Here is a 15,082-nt window from a genome sequence, read left to right as displayed (position 1 = left end):
ATTGGCCCACAGTCAAAAGACTCTTAAGAGTTGCAGTTTTTGAATGTTAACAAAATAATTATTTTAAACTGCTGAAAAGAAACTATCTACGAAATCCTAAAGGAACAGTGGCTAGTTAAGCGAGTTGGGCAGGATTTTAGGTTATTCTAACTAATGCTTTGGCACCCCATGGTGGCACCAAGTTAAACTGCATAATGTGAATTTTTACTGATAAACTTAATACACGCTATTAATATTGAAGAAATTCAAATATCAGTACCTATTTAATTTCACCCAGATGTTTTTATTTGTAAGGATTACATAACTTTCCTACGTAGAAATCAGCGTTACTTCCCAGCAGGTGCATAGTAGAAGCCCCTAGCGCTTCCACGTCAGCTGAGTACAATTTGTCATTTGATTCAGCTTTCTAATTATGCAGACTTATGTCGTTTTTATGCACCTGATGGTTGAAGTCTGGGTCAGTAACAAGCTGAAACTTATTTACTGGCCATAGTAAAGCCGATTACTATAAAAAAAGAAAAAAAAGAAAAAGAAATGGCATTCAACTCTTGTGTCCGACTAGTGATTACTCAAAAGAATACTGTTTGAACCCACTTCAAATATATAATTCTAAATTACTCACATGCCACGCAGTTGTGCACTCTTAAAAATAGCGTCTAATGCCAACAATGTCAAAATACCAGAAAATATTGAGAGACATTTTGTGCATATCGCCCACCTGTACAACACAGTACCACTTATACTAATGGTGTCTTATGACATGAATCAACAGTTACTATTTCATATTGATTTTTTTTACTCCATTTGATACTTTTTTAAAATACTTTTTTCATTTAGTTTGTTAAGCGTTGCTCACACATTCCTGTGTACTTAAATGGAAGGCCCCCTGTTTGAAGGTTTGTAGGTTCACTGTTTGAATTAAATAATTTTTAAATAAAAAAATGAATGAATAAACAGTTTTATTTTTGAAAATTGTTACCAATGAATTTGGCAGTCTTAGATTTTAATACCTTTTGCTGTTGTGCTGTTTTCTGCTAGCGTTGAAACTTGTGCAACTCATTATGCCTCATTGCAATTGGTGAACACCAAGTAATTACAGAAAATCCAGTATGACATGATTGCAATAGAGTACTTAAATAGTCAAACTTCTAAACAGCTCAAAGCATATTCAATAACATAATTAACAATAGTGCAATACACACATATTTAAGTCAACTGGAAGACTGGATGCTGACAGCTCCACTCTACATCCCACTGCAGTGCGGGTATAAAATATTACTTTTTTCTTTCGGGTTCATCTGCTGGAGATGAAGTTGTGTGTGTGATTGTGCATGATCTGAAGGTATGTCAACCTCTAAAGTACCTACAATGACAAAATACAGTCGTCATAAACTGGGAAAATACGGCCATTGTTGAAAAAGAGATTATACAGTTTTCCTCAAACCTCCGGTTGCTGCAACTATTTGATAAACTCCTTTAGGGTACTGATGAGGATGTCTCATACTTATCTGGTAATTATCTGATACTACTAATCATACTGAAAGAAATGTTAATATAGTGAGCATTCAGACTTTAAAAACACATGCACTTTGCAGTTATTTGTCGGTTTAAATGAATTAAAGTAAGGTACCATTTAATATTAGGGTTCATTTATAACACGCATGATTGCAAATCATTCAAATTACAGTGAGATCAGTTAAGATCAACCAAAATTCCAATAACAGAAGAAAATAATTTAACAGAGTGCGTAACACTTAGGAATATGCAACTTTATCCTAAACATCTTCAGCCCGCTTGCGGTTAGTTTAGTTTCAAAGTATTTCATTAGTTTACTCCAGACTCCAGGCCACAACAGGCAAAGAACTGACATATTTGATGTCTACTGCCAACTTTGCACTGAGAAAACTTAAGCAAGGTCACGAAGGAATAACGCCGCTGGCAATAAATTAAATGTACTATGCATCTGATTATTTGCAAATGTTATGCACTTCAAAACGTGGCGGGATAACGGGATTTATAGCTGCGGGAAGGCAGACTGTAATGCTAAGCTAAAGCTGACTTTACACGCACACCAATTAGTAACTTTAACAAACTGAACAATGCTAATTGTTTGGTCGTAAAGATGGCTAACGTATAGAAAAAACACCTCTAGTTGACATTAGCTACCGTCAGTGGCTGCGAACTACATTAACGTATAAATTGTCCGTCTTTCAAGCTAATCGCCCCACATCGATTAGTTGGAAAGGGACGATAAATCCATGGTTGTGCGAGTATTTGACCCACAATATCATATTTCTGTTGCATAACAGAGATAGGTTAGCTAGCTTGCTACCTAACCTAGCACAAGGTATGCGTTGATCGTAAAGGCCTTGGCTTGTAGGTTCAAATGACACCAGATATGATGGCGGAGGGGGCGGAGTGTTGGGATCAGACTCCCTGGCCTGCTCCGCCAATGTGCGGACGACCACCTCCACTCCGCTGTCGGTTTTAAGCTAGTGCTAATGCGATGTAAACATAACAAACACAATGACAGAAACAGCATAGTTTTAGTTGGAAAATAACTTTGTGAAAATGCGTTTCTCACGACAGATAAATCAAAACCATTCGAGCTGCAAGAGCCGAGGTTAGCATGTTAGCTCACGTTAGCCAGCTAGCTAAAAGACAAGCAGCAAAGAGGAACCATGGCTTACCTTCACTGTTTATAGCTACCAGACTGGTTGTCTGCACGGTGCGTCTACAGCCAATATATCGTATGCATTGGTCTCCTTAAACACTGTAAACGTATTCATTCGACAGAATCGTACTTTCAGAAAGTCGTGCTCTGTATTTTATTTATTATTTTTCCCTCTCCTCCAACGGTCGCTGCTGCGTATCAGTATGTGTCTGCTGGCTCCCAGTCGCTGCTCTTTTTGTTGTTTGTGTTTCGGAAACATGGCCGTCCGTGTGACACCACGTGACTGGACATTGACAAGCGGCTAACCAATGTTGTGTCAGGGCAAACACACCCCTATTTACCAGCTTGGACACTGATGGTGTTCACTTTGCAACGGCAATTTCGAAGGCACAACGTCTTAGCTGGATGGGTTTAATAGGCAAGTAAGCCGTAGAGCCAAGCCTACTTCAGCGTGACATTGTATAAAGGCATACATCGACAAACAGCTAGCTCAACACACACTCGTGGGGCAGCAACGTGTAGTGAGACAACGACGAAACTTACTTCCCACAAAGTTGTTTTCGTAAACTTTGCAGTCAGTAGCTTCAAACTTGAGGCACACAATTAGATATTTTGAGCTGCTGGCTATCAGTACCCTTGAAAGGGATCTGAATGACTAGCAAAGCATGTTTAGCGGCAATAGCGAACTGAGTATGTGCACAGCATTTGTGGACGGCAGTAGCAGGGTTTAGTCGGCAGGGGGCGCCGTTGAATAACACTGGCACAATATGGAAAAACAGTAGTAAATGATTTTGGAAATGTCCGCATACATATGTAGCCGTTCCTCATATATAGTGAAAATGCATGGAGACTAAAGTAGTGTTGAGAAAAATCTCTTGAAAGGGGTGAAAATGAATGAGAGAAATGTTGAGGAAATGTGCAGATGTAAGCAAAACACCTCATTGCTGTAGGTGTGTATCGTGCATCTATTAAATCACCAATTAATTCAGTGGAAATAATTTCTGAAAATGTAACGACTATATAGTTTTTCATTGTGTGCTGAAGAGGTACTGATACATGTCTGAACCTGCATGTGATCAAACTAGCTGAGCACAAGAGGCCAAACTGAAGAAAACTAACATCACAGACATTGTAGATCATAACAAATTCAACTGTAGCATGGCATTTAAAAAGACATTTAAATGAAATGTCTAATTAAAATTATTAGATAAGAAAGTCAGGTAATAAGTGAAATTGGGAGACATGGCTAATCGAATTTAATTTTAAAAAAACGTTTATAATTCCAGTTTGTTTAGGAGCATCACAGCATAAATAACCCATTTTGATAAGTCAGGTAGTATTACCAACCAGGGGGCCCAAAAGCCCAAGTGTCAATTGCTTTGCTGTAATTTTATTAATTGCAATGCAACCTCAGCACCAACTGAAATGACAACAGCCTTAAGGCATGTGCTGCATTATCACCTATGTAATGTCATCTTGAGGTCCCGTGTTGCAGAAGGGTACTGTGTCAAAATACAGTTTATCAGTTTATATTATATTGTTCGTACATGGCATGTAATTTCTCCATGTTACCCATTTCACTTAAATAATTGAAATAGCCCAAACAATGTACAGACAGTGGGAGTGTCAGTGGCCACTAAGTTTTTGCCTCATGGCCTGTTGCAGGTTAATCCAGCCATGGCTCTTACTTATGTATGTTACTGTGGTGGACAAAACATTCACAAGCATAGTATTTACTGCAGGGCAGCTATCTCGGATGGTATATCATGGTACAGGTATTGTTAAAAAACTAAGTTTATATTATAAATACAGATATTATAATCAGAAATGTTTATATGCACTTAAACAGTTTTATTTTTGTTATAAAGCATCATCAGTTGAAGTTGCATATAATGTATGAATAACCATTATTTCCTAGTTATTCTAATACAACAAAGAGAAAAAACAAGAAGTACAAGGACAAAAACAGCCAAAACAGAGGATGATATATCAACAATTTAAAGTCACCTCATATTGTTTATGTAATGTTAAGGCATGGGTTACAATAAAGTATAAATCAGCACTTTTAAAAACTAATTACTTGTTAAGTGTGAAAAAGAAGCGAGAAAGTTTGCAGCAGTATCTACAGAGAAAAGGTGAACAAAAACCATTAGATATATGTTTTGTAGCTTGCCACATTTGAGTAATCCTCATGATTCTTAATTTTATTTTCAATTTAGGAACAGTTATAACCTCACGAAATCTGTCAGGTAAGTCACAGGTCACTCCAGGTCTGTCCAACCTTAAAAACTGCAAAAAAGGAATCTGGAAGGAAATATTGTAGAATTAATGTGACTCTAATTATTACATGTGGTGAAAGCAGTTTCTGAGTTGTGGTCTCCATTCATAACTCACTGAGAGGAGGCAGGTAAGGTTGAATCTCCCTGGTTTCTCTCCCATGTCTCATGACAAAGGTCAGGGCGTCATTCTCAGTGAGGCCAATTGCTCCAGTGATCCACCAGGTCCTGGTTGACGGTCAGGCTGTTGCAGGATGAATAGAGGTCAAGGAAATCAGCCTTCGTCCTGAACAGGTTATACTCTGGACATGTGATACCTCTCAGCCCTGGGGCTCATTCAGCCTGGTAGGAGAAGTACGAGTTGCCATGATGGGAGACAAAGAGGTGAAGGAATTAGCTCTGACTGAGCTGGTGCGAGACCCCAAAAGGTCATTCGTTTCGGTCATACAAGTGATTATCTTCATCCCGCACCTCAAGCTTCAGGTCTGTCTTCAGGGGCAGCTTAGTTGTCCCCAGGTAGAAGTCTTTGTACCACCTTGATCTGGAAAGTCTTGTTGCCCATCAGCACCCTCATAAAGCCATTAGTTTGTGAGAATACGTCACCCCACAGGCCACTTGCACTTTTGACAGTGACGGTGAGGTGGGCCAAGCCTCTCTGCTGAGGGCCGCAGGTGCTGGTGATGTCGACACGCACATGTGCATGAATCATGGGAGCTGGGAGTGAAAACCTGAGTGCATTTGTTGGAGCACTGTTTGACTAGAAGTTTTTGCTGAATGAAGTCTTCAGCAGCATTTTTCAGTCCCTTCTTCTTTGTAGCTTCTTTAACCAGCTGGTGGAGGGGGCCCGGGCTGTAGCTGATACTGTCGGGTTTGATTTTCAGGCTTTTCCTCCAGTTGCGGAACGCAGTGGATTTGGTTTTGACAGAGAAAAGAAGGTCAGTTATATTATCTGTGTGTTTAGACAGTTTATCACCTCCATCTCAGTATAGCCCTCCAACGCCGCTTTGCACGTTTGCACATTTGCACATTTGCACATTTGCACAGAGGTGACAATCTCCACTCTGCCACCCAGATCCACTTTGTGCATATAATGTGTGCCAAAGGTAGCCAGGAATTGAATGCAATCTGGCTTCGTCTGGTTGTTGTACTGCTGTGGTAGGTTCATAATAGACTGAACAAACTTGGGGTCGAGGGGTGGGTTTTATTTCACACTGTAACTGAAGTGGAAAGACAACAGTCCGTTAGAGAGAATACTACACACACCACAGCCAAAAGAAATTATTATGATATTAGCATAATTTCATTATTTGTCAATCTTATATGGAATTAAATCTAGGCTAGAATTACAATTCAAAGCCCATAAAAACTTGGCTTCAATCTTATATTACTCTATAACATTAAATATTCATGAAGAACTACTGTGTATTATGACTGTTGTGTTTTTATGTAGGATCTCACCACTTACCACAGAATGATATTGAAAATAGTCACTGGCTGAATATTTATAGTCTCTCTGAAGCTTGTAATGTACTTCTGACAACAGATTACATGGTTATGCATTAGAATAAACAGAACACTGTATTTTCAATGCAGGCATTAATGCCATCAAAATACCAGAAAATGCAGTTATATTTATCAAGCAGTATTTTAAGATTTAATGTCACATTTTGCTCCAGAGTGATAAATAATATTAATATTACACTTATGATTTAAACACCACAGTGTGGCTGCAAGAGGAACCATATCTGTATCTAGGTTGCTCCATAAACCTATATGGGCCTTTTAGCTCCTGCAGAGGAACTATCTGGTTAGATATACAGTACACACTACATGAGCATGCCTGCAAAAGGTGTGATCAACTAAAATGTGTCATGCAACACTTTTTGGTAAACGTAGGCTTATGGAAACTACATTCTTAAATTAATTTTTGCAGAAGTTGGTGACAAAGTTGTGGGAAGCTTTAGAATTCAACATAAATGCTCATTTTGCAAGTTGCAGTGCTTGTTTACACACTGAGAATAACAAAATAATGACAAACATTTTATTCATCCTAGGTGACAAGTAGTTGCAAAGGAATTTTTGCTGTTTGTGGTGTTATACAGTCTATACTGACACAGGTGGTCCAAACACAACACGATCTTACATGCAAAGGCAAAGTTAGTTATACAATAGAAAGTGGTGTGTACGTTACTTAAAGATGCAGAGAAGAATGGCTACCAGTGCGTTAATTTAGTGTCTTAAATGAGGAAAACATAGAGAACTGAGTGAATTTATGAGACAAGTTATAACGTGAACACAGCCTGACAGAAGCCTGTGTAGAGATGCATGGCTACACAGACATTGTAGGACCAGATAACTCAACTATCCAGCCAATAGATTCACCCTGACTCCGTTGCTGCTTTGCATACTGAGTGTCTGGCAAACAGTCCTTCCACTTTACTAGATTATGAGGGCAACACCAATACAGGACGACATATTGGACTGAAAATTCCTCATCACCACGTGGAATTTCTTCATTCATGACATGTCACACCCCTCTGAGGAGAAAATAACCCGGTTTCCTATTATTTTTCCATCTACCCCAGCTGAGTGAGGATGCATCTGTTTTGCACCTGCGTCCTATCCTTCTCCCTGCTGATGGCGTCCCCCCTGGTGAGTGCCACTGTGTCAAGCAGCTTCAGAGACTGCAGCCATTTTTTCTACATGCAGACACCACCTGCTGGGATCAGAGGAACCAGCCTGAGGAAGATCTGCCAGAAGTATGAAGACAAACTGCGCTACGCCACATTGTATGACAACAGTCGCCGCCTCCCCCTCTACTCAGCCTACATCTTTAAGAAGTCTGATGGGAAGAGGAGGATGGACACACCCTGGATGTATGAGCCTCAGGTACAGGGAGTAACACTACTTTGATTGGTTCAGCTGTCCATGACTGGTTTGCCTAAGACAAGCTCTTTTTTCTGCTAAAGTGACTCTTGATGTCTGAGTGTTATTAAAGCTCACTGCCATTTTGCCAGTAACTGGAGACAGAATTTGGTAAAGAAGACAAAGCCTGTACGGAGCTCACACAGGACAAATATGCAGCTACCACCTGATAGCCAGAGTCACCTGTCAATCACCCAAATACCTCCCCAAACACACTTCTCTTTAACTTTAAAAACAGTAGATGGACAATTATTTCCAAAAATACTACCATCAACGTCACTACAATACATGAAGTAAAATTAGCTACTGAGATCACAACTTGACTGACATTATGTTTTGGGGGAGAACTTTTTAAACTAAAACCTATTCAGTTGAACATTTCATGAGTGGTATTGCATTTTAGAGTCGTTCTACGTTAGCTCAGTGTTCAGTCAAGACCTTTAGGCTACAGTTACGGTCAAAATGAAAAATACTTCCTTTTTTCCTCTCCTTTCCCTATAGTTGCTTTCTGACGATGAGAGTGGAAACATGAGAGCACTTCCCCTTGCTGAAGACACCCCCCCTCGGATTGAAGACAGCCAGGCTGTGTTGGAGGACTACACAGATGCTGTAGAGTACAGACGTGGAACACTGAATCCTGACTTGCACCAAGCAGAGCCAGATGACAAATCCTCCACCTATACCCTGACCAATGTAGTCCCATTAATCACAAACTTCCTTGATACCTCCTGGAACCCATACTTGGACATCATTCGCCGGCGCCTCAATAACTTCTGCCACGGGACATCTTTCATGGTGACAGGGGTGACTGTTTCAGGGGCAGTCATCCAGCGAGATAACAGGGACCGCCTAGCAATCCCAAAACACTTATGGCTGGCCTACTGCTGCCCACGGTTTGACCGCAACTCACCATATGAGGTGAGGTTTATGTTCCCTAGTTACGGGGGCTATGCACTGAATCAACAGACCGGCCACAGTGTGGTGGAAGTCCCTCTGAAGACTCTGGAGAGCTTCCTGAAGAGCCACACAGACATAAATAGTGACATGACTATTTTCTATAAGGGCTGTGAGTCAAAAAACCCCTTCAAGAAGAAGAGGAGAGACCTGACAAGTGTTTCAGTATGAATGAAACTCTTAATTTCACCCTTAACGGGACAGGCTTAGGTTCAGATTCATGGTCTCCATCAGTGGCAGTAAGGATGAGTGGGCCTTAGAAGAGACCAACACAACCAAAGGGCCACATAAAAGGGCACCCTGGTGATTTAGTATTCACTTCCATAAAGCTGTGGGACTGACAGAGACAAATCGAAAAAATTAAATTGGAGCAGCAGAGCCTGAGATATCCTGACTTTACTGTCAAGTATAGGCTAAGCTACCAAAACACTAGAACTTACATTTTCCATCATGCAACCCAATAGCGTCTTTCATTAAAGCCTCCCTGTTTGGTAAATGCCATGTCTTTTAAGCCAAAATTGTGCCCCTTTAACCCAGCATCTCAGTTCAAGGCAAAATTACCTGATGTTAATTTTTCACTTTATTTGTCTTGTCCCACCTAGTATTGTTGTGTTATGCTACGGTAATTCATACATTCATGTCCTATGTATTTCAAAGAGGAGAAACTTGTAACATGTAAGTCCAATCGGTTCTGGTTATCTGGATTTCATGGTCCAGGTGTTCAAACCAACTTTAAACCATGTTCGAGAAATACTCTACCTCATTTTGGACCGGTGGGCCTTACTGAACGCTGTAAATAAAGATTACTGATTGCCGACAATATTTTAGATCAATAACATATCTGTAAACAAAAAACAAAAAAACAAAAAACAAAACATGACGTGGATAAAATAAGAAAAAACAAAGCTGTTTTGTTACATGCACAATATGATTTGTGGTTCAGAATGTCCTTTCTATGGAGTCTCGTGTGTCACTAAATTTCTTGTTATGGTCTCTCATCTCTTGTTTTGTAGTAAGATCATCCTGTATTTATAAACCTGTCTTTGTGTTCATAAGTAATCTGTAAAATTATGACTTGCTAATGAATTTAGTTTTTCCAGAGTTCCTTGTAGTTATGTTGCGAGATGTAATTTTTGGGAAGGAGTTTGTTTCAAATGTATCATAAAGTTCTTACAACAAAAGGTCAAAGAGATGAGCGTCGTCAGACAAGATGCTCATCTAAATAAGTTTATCACTCTGTGACGAAATTAACAGCTAAATAATGGCTTCAATGTTTGAAGAAGATACACTGTTGTAGTTTAGTCAAATGCTATGTGGGGCTGGCTAAACCCTGACCAGCATCAGTCCAGTTTAAGGGATGAGACCTCCATCTACACTCTGAACAATGTACCCCTGGATACTAATTTTCAGTACATCCCAAGCGGCCATATTTGTAAAACATTTGTCTACAGCTCCATAACTACTGCCAATGCAGCACATACTGTGTTTAGTCACAGGATTAAATAGAATTAGTCATAGTATACAGGGTCAATACCAGCTGATTGACTGCACCTAAAAAACCTTTGGTCAGCCAACTGCTGACCGATTTTTGATTTTTCTATGCCTTATAAATTGCCACATATATTTGTTCACCATTTAGGGCTTTATGGGGCAGACTGGTGGGCATATAGACTTCCAGGATACACAACATAAAACTGCAATGTACCCATTCGGAATTTGGCCAGGGACCGATTTTGCATGTCATTCCTCTTTTTCCTGTTATGTTTTCTGTCAAGGTCCACTGTGTACTATCGAGTAAAGGTCATCAGTCCTGTTTGTTTGTCCCTATATTCTCCTTTAAATTCCTGTCATTATTCCACTGATTCATTGAAGCTATTTTACATTTACAATGAGTGACAATGAGGGATTTAAATCCAAGATGCTGATATTTAATAAAAAAACAAAACAACTTGTAGTTCAGGTAATCTTTGTACATAAAATGCTGCACATTTGGGGACTGCTGGACTGCATGGCTATGTACTGTAGCTGTTCCCCTAGCTGTGGGTGGACCTCGGCTGAGGTGCATGAAGTGCATTGTTTTGCATACTGAGTCCTGATTACAGAGAGCACAGTATGAAACTTGAGTTAGCCGTTTTACTGAGCTCCACGGGCAGATGCAGAGACATATTCCATCATTTATAGCAGCTCACAGAAAACATATCATCTCACCATCAGAGTGACATCAGAGACCTCCTGACTATGGCATTTTGGGCGCAGACAGCTTTCCTGCTTGTCAACATGATAACTTTAGCGGTAAGAGGGAGAGTGGAAAAGGAGCTGTCTCCAGAGTGCAGAGAATTCCTCTACCTGGGAACACCACCAACAGGGCTGGAGCAGCACTCCCTCCAGTTCATTTGTCAACGTTACAACAAGAAGCCACGCTATGTGACGCTGTACAACATTGTGGACCATATACCTGTCTACTCTGCCTACACCTTCAAACGCTCAGATGGGGAGAAATGCGTGGATGTGCCTTGGATGTATGAACCTCAGGTAAAGAAAACTAGACAGTTGGACATGAGGTGGTAAGAAAGTCTTTTAACATGAAAAGCATGCTGTTTTTTGTTCTGAGATTCTTGTGCAAGTATTCTTGTGCAAAAGCTTCAAAACATGCAGATGGTGTGCAATCACATTCAAATGTTCTATCGTCATCATCTCAGGTGCACTGTCTCTGTCTGTCTGCCTACACAGCTATCCACGTCCTCTGATACAGATGAGATGCAGCCCTTCCCACGTGGTTACATGCACATGAATTTTGAAGATGCCCAAGCTGTTCTGGATGACTATACAAATGCCATCCTATACGAACGTGGTACCCTCAATCCAGATGAGCATCAGAACGAGCCTGATGACAAGGCCTCCACCTACACCCTCACTAATGTCGTGCCCGTGATACCGTACTTCAGCAACATAGTCTGGAACAGACAGGAGCACATCATCCGCAAGCGGCTTAACAACTACTGCCATGGAACAGCTTACATCGTCACAGGTATCACCACCTCGGGGAAGATGATCCGCCGGCAAAACATCAATCGCATTGCAGTGCCCACATACCTGTGGTCAGCTTATTGCTGTGTTGACTTCGACCACAATGCACCTTTCAATGAGCGCTATAAATTCCCAGCTTTTGCTCACTATGGCCTAAATGAGGAGGAGAACAACGAAGTGGTGGAAATCTCTGTCCAGAAGCTGAAGGAGTTTCTCAAGAAGACTACCTTTGTGGACAAGAACTTTCAGATCTTTGTCAGTGACTGTATCCCACCAGCAAGTAAAACCAAATAAGTAAATATTTAGCTATAAGGCAGTTATGTGCCATTGTGCCTTTATTATCTTAGTCATGTTCTGTTTCTTCTTGTTCAACAGATCTTCATCAAAGCAGAGATTTTGACTTGTCATAGTATGGAAAGCACAGATTTTAGTAAAAGTGTCAACTATGGCTCCATTCAAGTGCCCCAGTAAGTCATTACAGTGTGACAGTGAGCCAGCATGCAAATAACCAGGACCCTGAAACTGAAGCAGCTAAATGGAATTCAGCCATGATTAATTCTATTATTTACACCTATGCTTTTCTTACTGTGAAATATCAAAATGTCTCCTACTACAAAGGTCTATGGCCCATAGAAGGAGCTTAATTGAGTCATAGAAAACACTAAATTTGTATCATTAGTAACAATACACACTTAGAGACTGAATTGTTTAACAGTACTCTTATTGTATTTTCAACATTTGATTTAGCAATAACTGGACTTTAATCTCAGTGAAAATGGAAAAAAAATTACAAACTGTCTAACTTGCAGTAATAAACCTTTTCCCTGTGTTATTAAATTGTCTTTGAACCTTTATTTTGACATATTCAAGAACATGTTTGTGATATTTTATGCATTGCTTATTAGTCACAAAAGTAACACATTGGAATGAAAACTGCTTTAAAATCAGGACTTTAAAGTCACTCTTAGGATCTAGGGGATTTATTTCATACTTCTCACCTTGTATTTTGATCTTTTTACCACTGGCCTACATGAAAACAATAACATACTTTTACAGCATCTGTCTCCTCTGACAAATGGATTGACATCGCAGTACATTCAGTTTCTTCCTGACCTGAATTTTTTACTTTCCTTCATTCTCACTCTTACGCTTTAGCCCTCTGTCTCAACAAAAAATAAAAAATAAATAAAAAACAGTACTGAATGCAAAACCTCATTACTAAAACTCTATGTGCACAACTTGAAGGAGCGGTCTAATTTTTCAAAAAAGTCAGGGTGATATTTTCCTCTGCAGTTCCCAGTAATAAAATGCTCTTAATGATAGATAACATTCACCTCTTTTGAATTACTGCTACGACACTCGTGGCACTTTGAATATATGGAAAATACTTTACAATGGGAGACCAGTTTGCTCAAGTTACAGATGAGCAAGAAGGGATATGCTGAGTCTGATAGAGCTGACACAGAGGCTGTACTTGTTAGACAATAGTGGATTTGCTGAGGTGTGTTACAAGTCAGAAGGAGTAGAGACGTCTAAAAGGACACAGAAGTTGCAAGACTGAGGGAAAAGAGCTACCATGATTACATGTACTTCTGCAAACTGTGCCGTACACCTGGCAGCTGTTATGACTATGCTCACCTCTGTGTTACTACAGGGGACCCAGGCAGGAGTGGTGGGGGACTTTAACCATGCGGAACGCTGTAAGGACTCTCTGTACATGGGTACTCCACCTCGAGGCTACCTTGGTGACTCCTTTAAGCGGATCTGCCAGCGGTATGGGGATAAACCCCACTATGTCACGCTGTATGACCCCCACAAACACATCCCGTTCTATTCTGCTTATACATTCAAGAAGTCAGATGGGGAGAAGAGGGTGGACTTCCCTTGGATGTATGAGCCTCAGGTGAGTGTTCTTTCAAAATTAATCCAAGTCGAAATGTTACTTTAGATTTATTATGTCGGTTTTCACTGTGTTTCAGTCCAAATGCATGATAAATTGTGCCTTGCCTGTGCATGCAGATACAGTATACTAAATATTTAATATATTCACACCTAACAAGCAGTTAAGAGACCTGGGGCAGCAATACTACTGTTGGTACAGACAACAAAGTAAGCTTGAGATAAGCTACTTTATTGGCTATGAATGGTATTTCAATGAGATAGTGTTTTTATCTTTTATGCTCTAGAATGTAGTTATGTGCTTGCAAGTATTTTTTGTGAATATGGCAAATTGTCTGAATGTGAAAAATCATCTGAATGATGAGTAAACCATTAATTTTCTGCTTTAACTTTTCAGGGGTAAAAAAACTGTCAACTGAATTGTCAGAAATATTTTGCCTTTTTCTTCTCTCTCTGCCTCTACAGTTAGCTTCAGAAAAAAGCAGCAGTAACATGGAGCCCTTCCCACAGTCTTCAAGCATGCATATGAACTTTGAGGACACCCAAGCAGTCCTAGAGGACTACGCTGATGTGGTTCAGTATGAACGTGGCCAACTAAATCCTGATGAGCATCAGGCTGACCCTCTAGACAAAGCCGCCACCTACAGCTTGACGAATGTGGTACCTCAGATCAGGGAGTTCAACTTGGGTCCCTGGGCAGAACACCAGGACCTCATCCGCAAACGCCTCAACAACTACTGCCGTGGCAAAGCCTTCGTGGTCACTGGGGTCACCACCTCCGGGCACACAATCCGTCGCAACAATCTGGACCGGGTGGCTGTACCAGAATACATGTGGTCTGCCTACTGCTGCACTGCATTTGACCAAAATGCCCCATATTTTGTGCGCTACAAGTTCCCTGTGTTTGGAGCCTATGGGCTGAACGATCGTGTCAACAACCACATGGTGGAAGTACCTCTCAAGAACCTGGAGAAGTTCCTCAAAGGGAGGATGAATGTGGACAAGAACTTCCAGATTTTCTATAATGACTGTGTGCCTGATAACTAAAATAAAATGGGTGTGATCTCTCTTATAATGAAAGATTACAATGTATTAGAAATTTAGCACTTGACTATAGAAAGGTCAAATTATATATTGTAAGCAATAAATGAAGAATTGCAGAGTCTGTCTCATTAATTATTTTATTATCGATTACTCTGCAGATTATTTTCTTAATTTGATTTGTGAAAGTGAAGGAATAGTAAAAAATAAAATTTAAAATTTAAAAAAAAAAAAAAAAATGTCAATTTCAATATCACAGAACCCATATGTGATGTATGCAAATTTA

General features: G+C 40.1%; 1 protein-coding gene and 1 pseudogene across 1 annotated transcript; one reads left to right on the top strand and one right to left on the bottom strand.

Moving 5' to 3' along the window:
* Window positions 1–4,552: 4,552 nt before the first annotated feature.
* On the bottom strand, window positions 4,553–7,425 carry LOC120797693 (annotated as a pseudogene).
* A 120-nt stretch (window positions 7,426–7,545) lies between these two features.
* On the top strand, window positions 7,546–14,850 carry si:dkey-85k7.10. Its single transcript, XM_040141541.1, has 4 exons — window positions 7,546–7,839; window positions 8,377–8,793; window positions 13,511–13,759; window positions 14,221–14,850. Exons 1-4 carry the CDS (start codon window positions 7,546–7,548, stop codon window positions 14,800–14,802), a joined length of 1,542 nt encoding a protein of 513 aa, XP_039997475.1. The 3' UTR covers window positions 14,803–14,850.
* Window positions 14,851–15,082: the final 232 nt, after the last annotated feature.

This window comes from Xiphias gladius, chromosome 12, assembly GCF_016859285.1.
Source record: "Xiphias gladius isolate SHS-SW01 ecotype Sanya breed wild chromosome 12, ASM1685928v1, whole genome shotgun sequence".
NCBI lineage: Eukaryota > Metazoa > Chordata > Actinopteri > Istiophoriformes > Xiphiidae > Xiphias > Xiphias gladius.
Note: the sequence above shows the minus strand (reverse complement) of the source record. Positions and strands in the feature narration are given on the sequence as shown.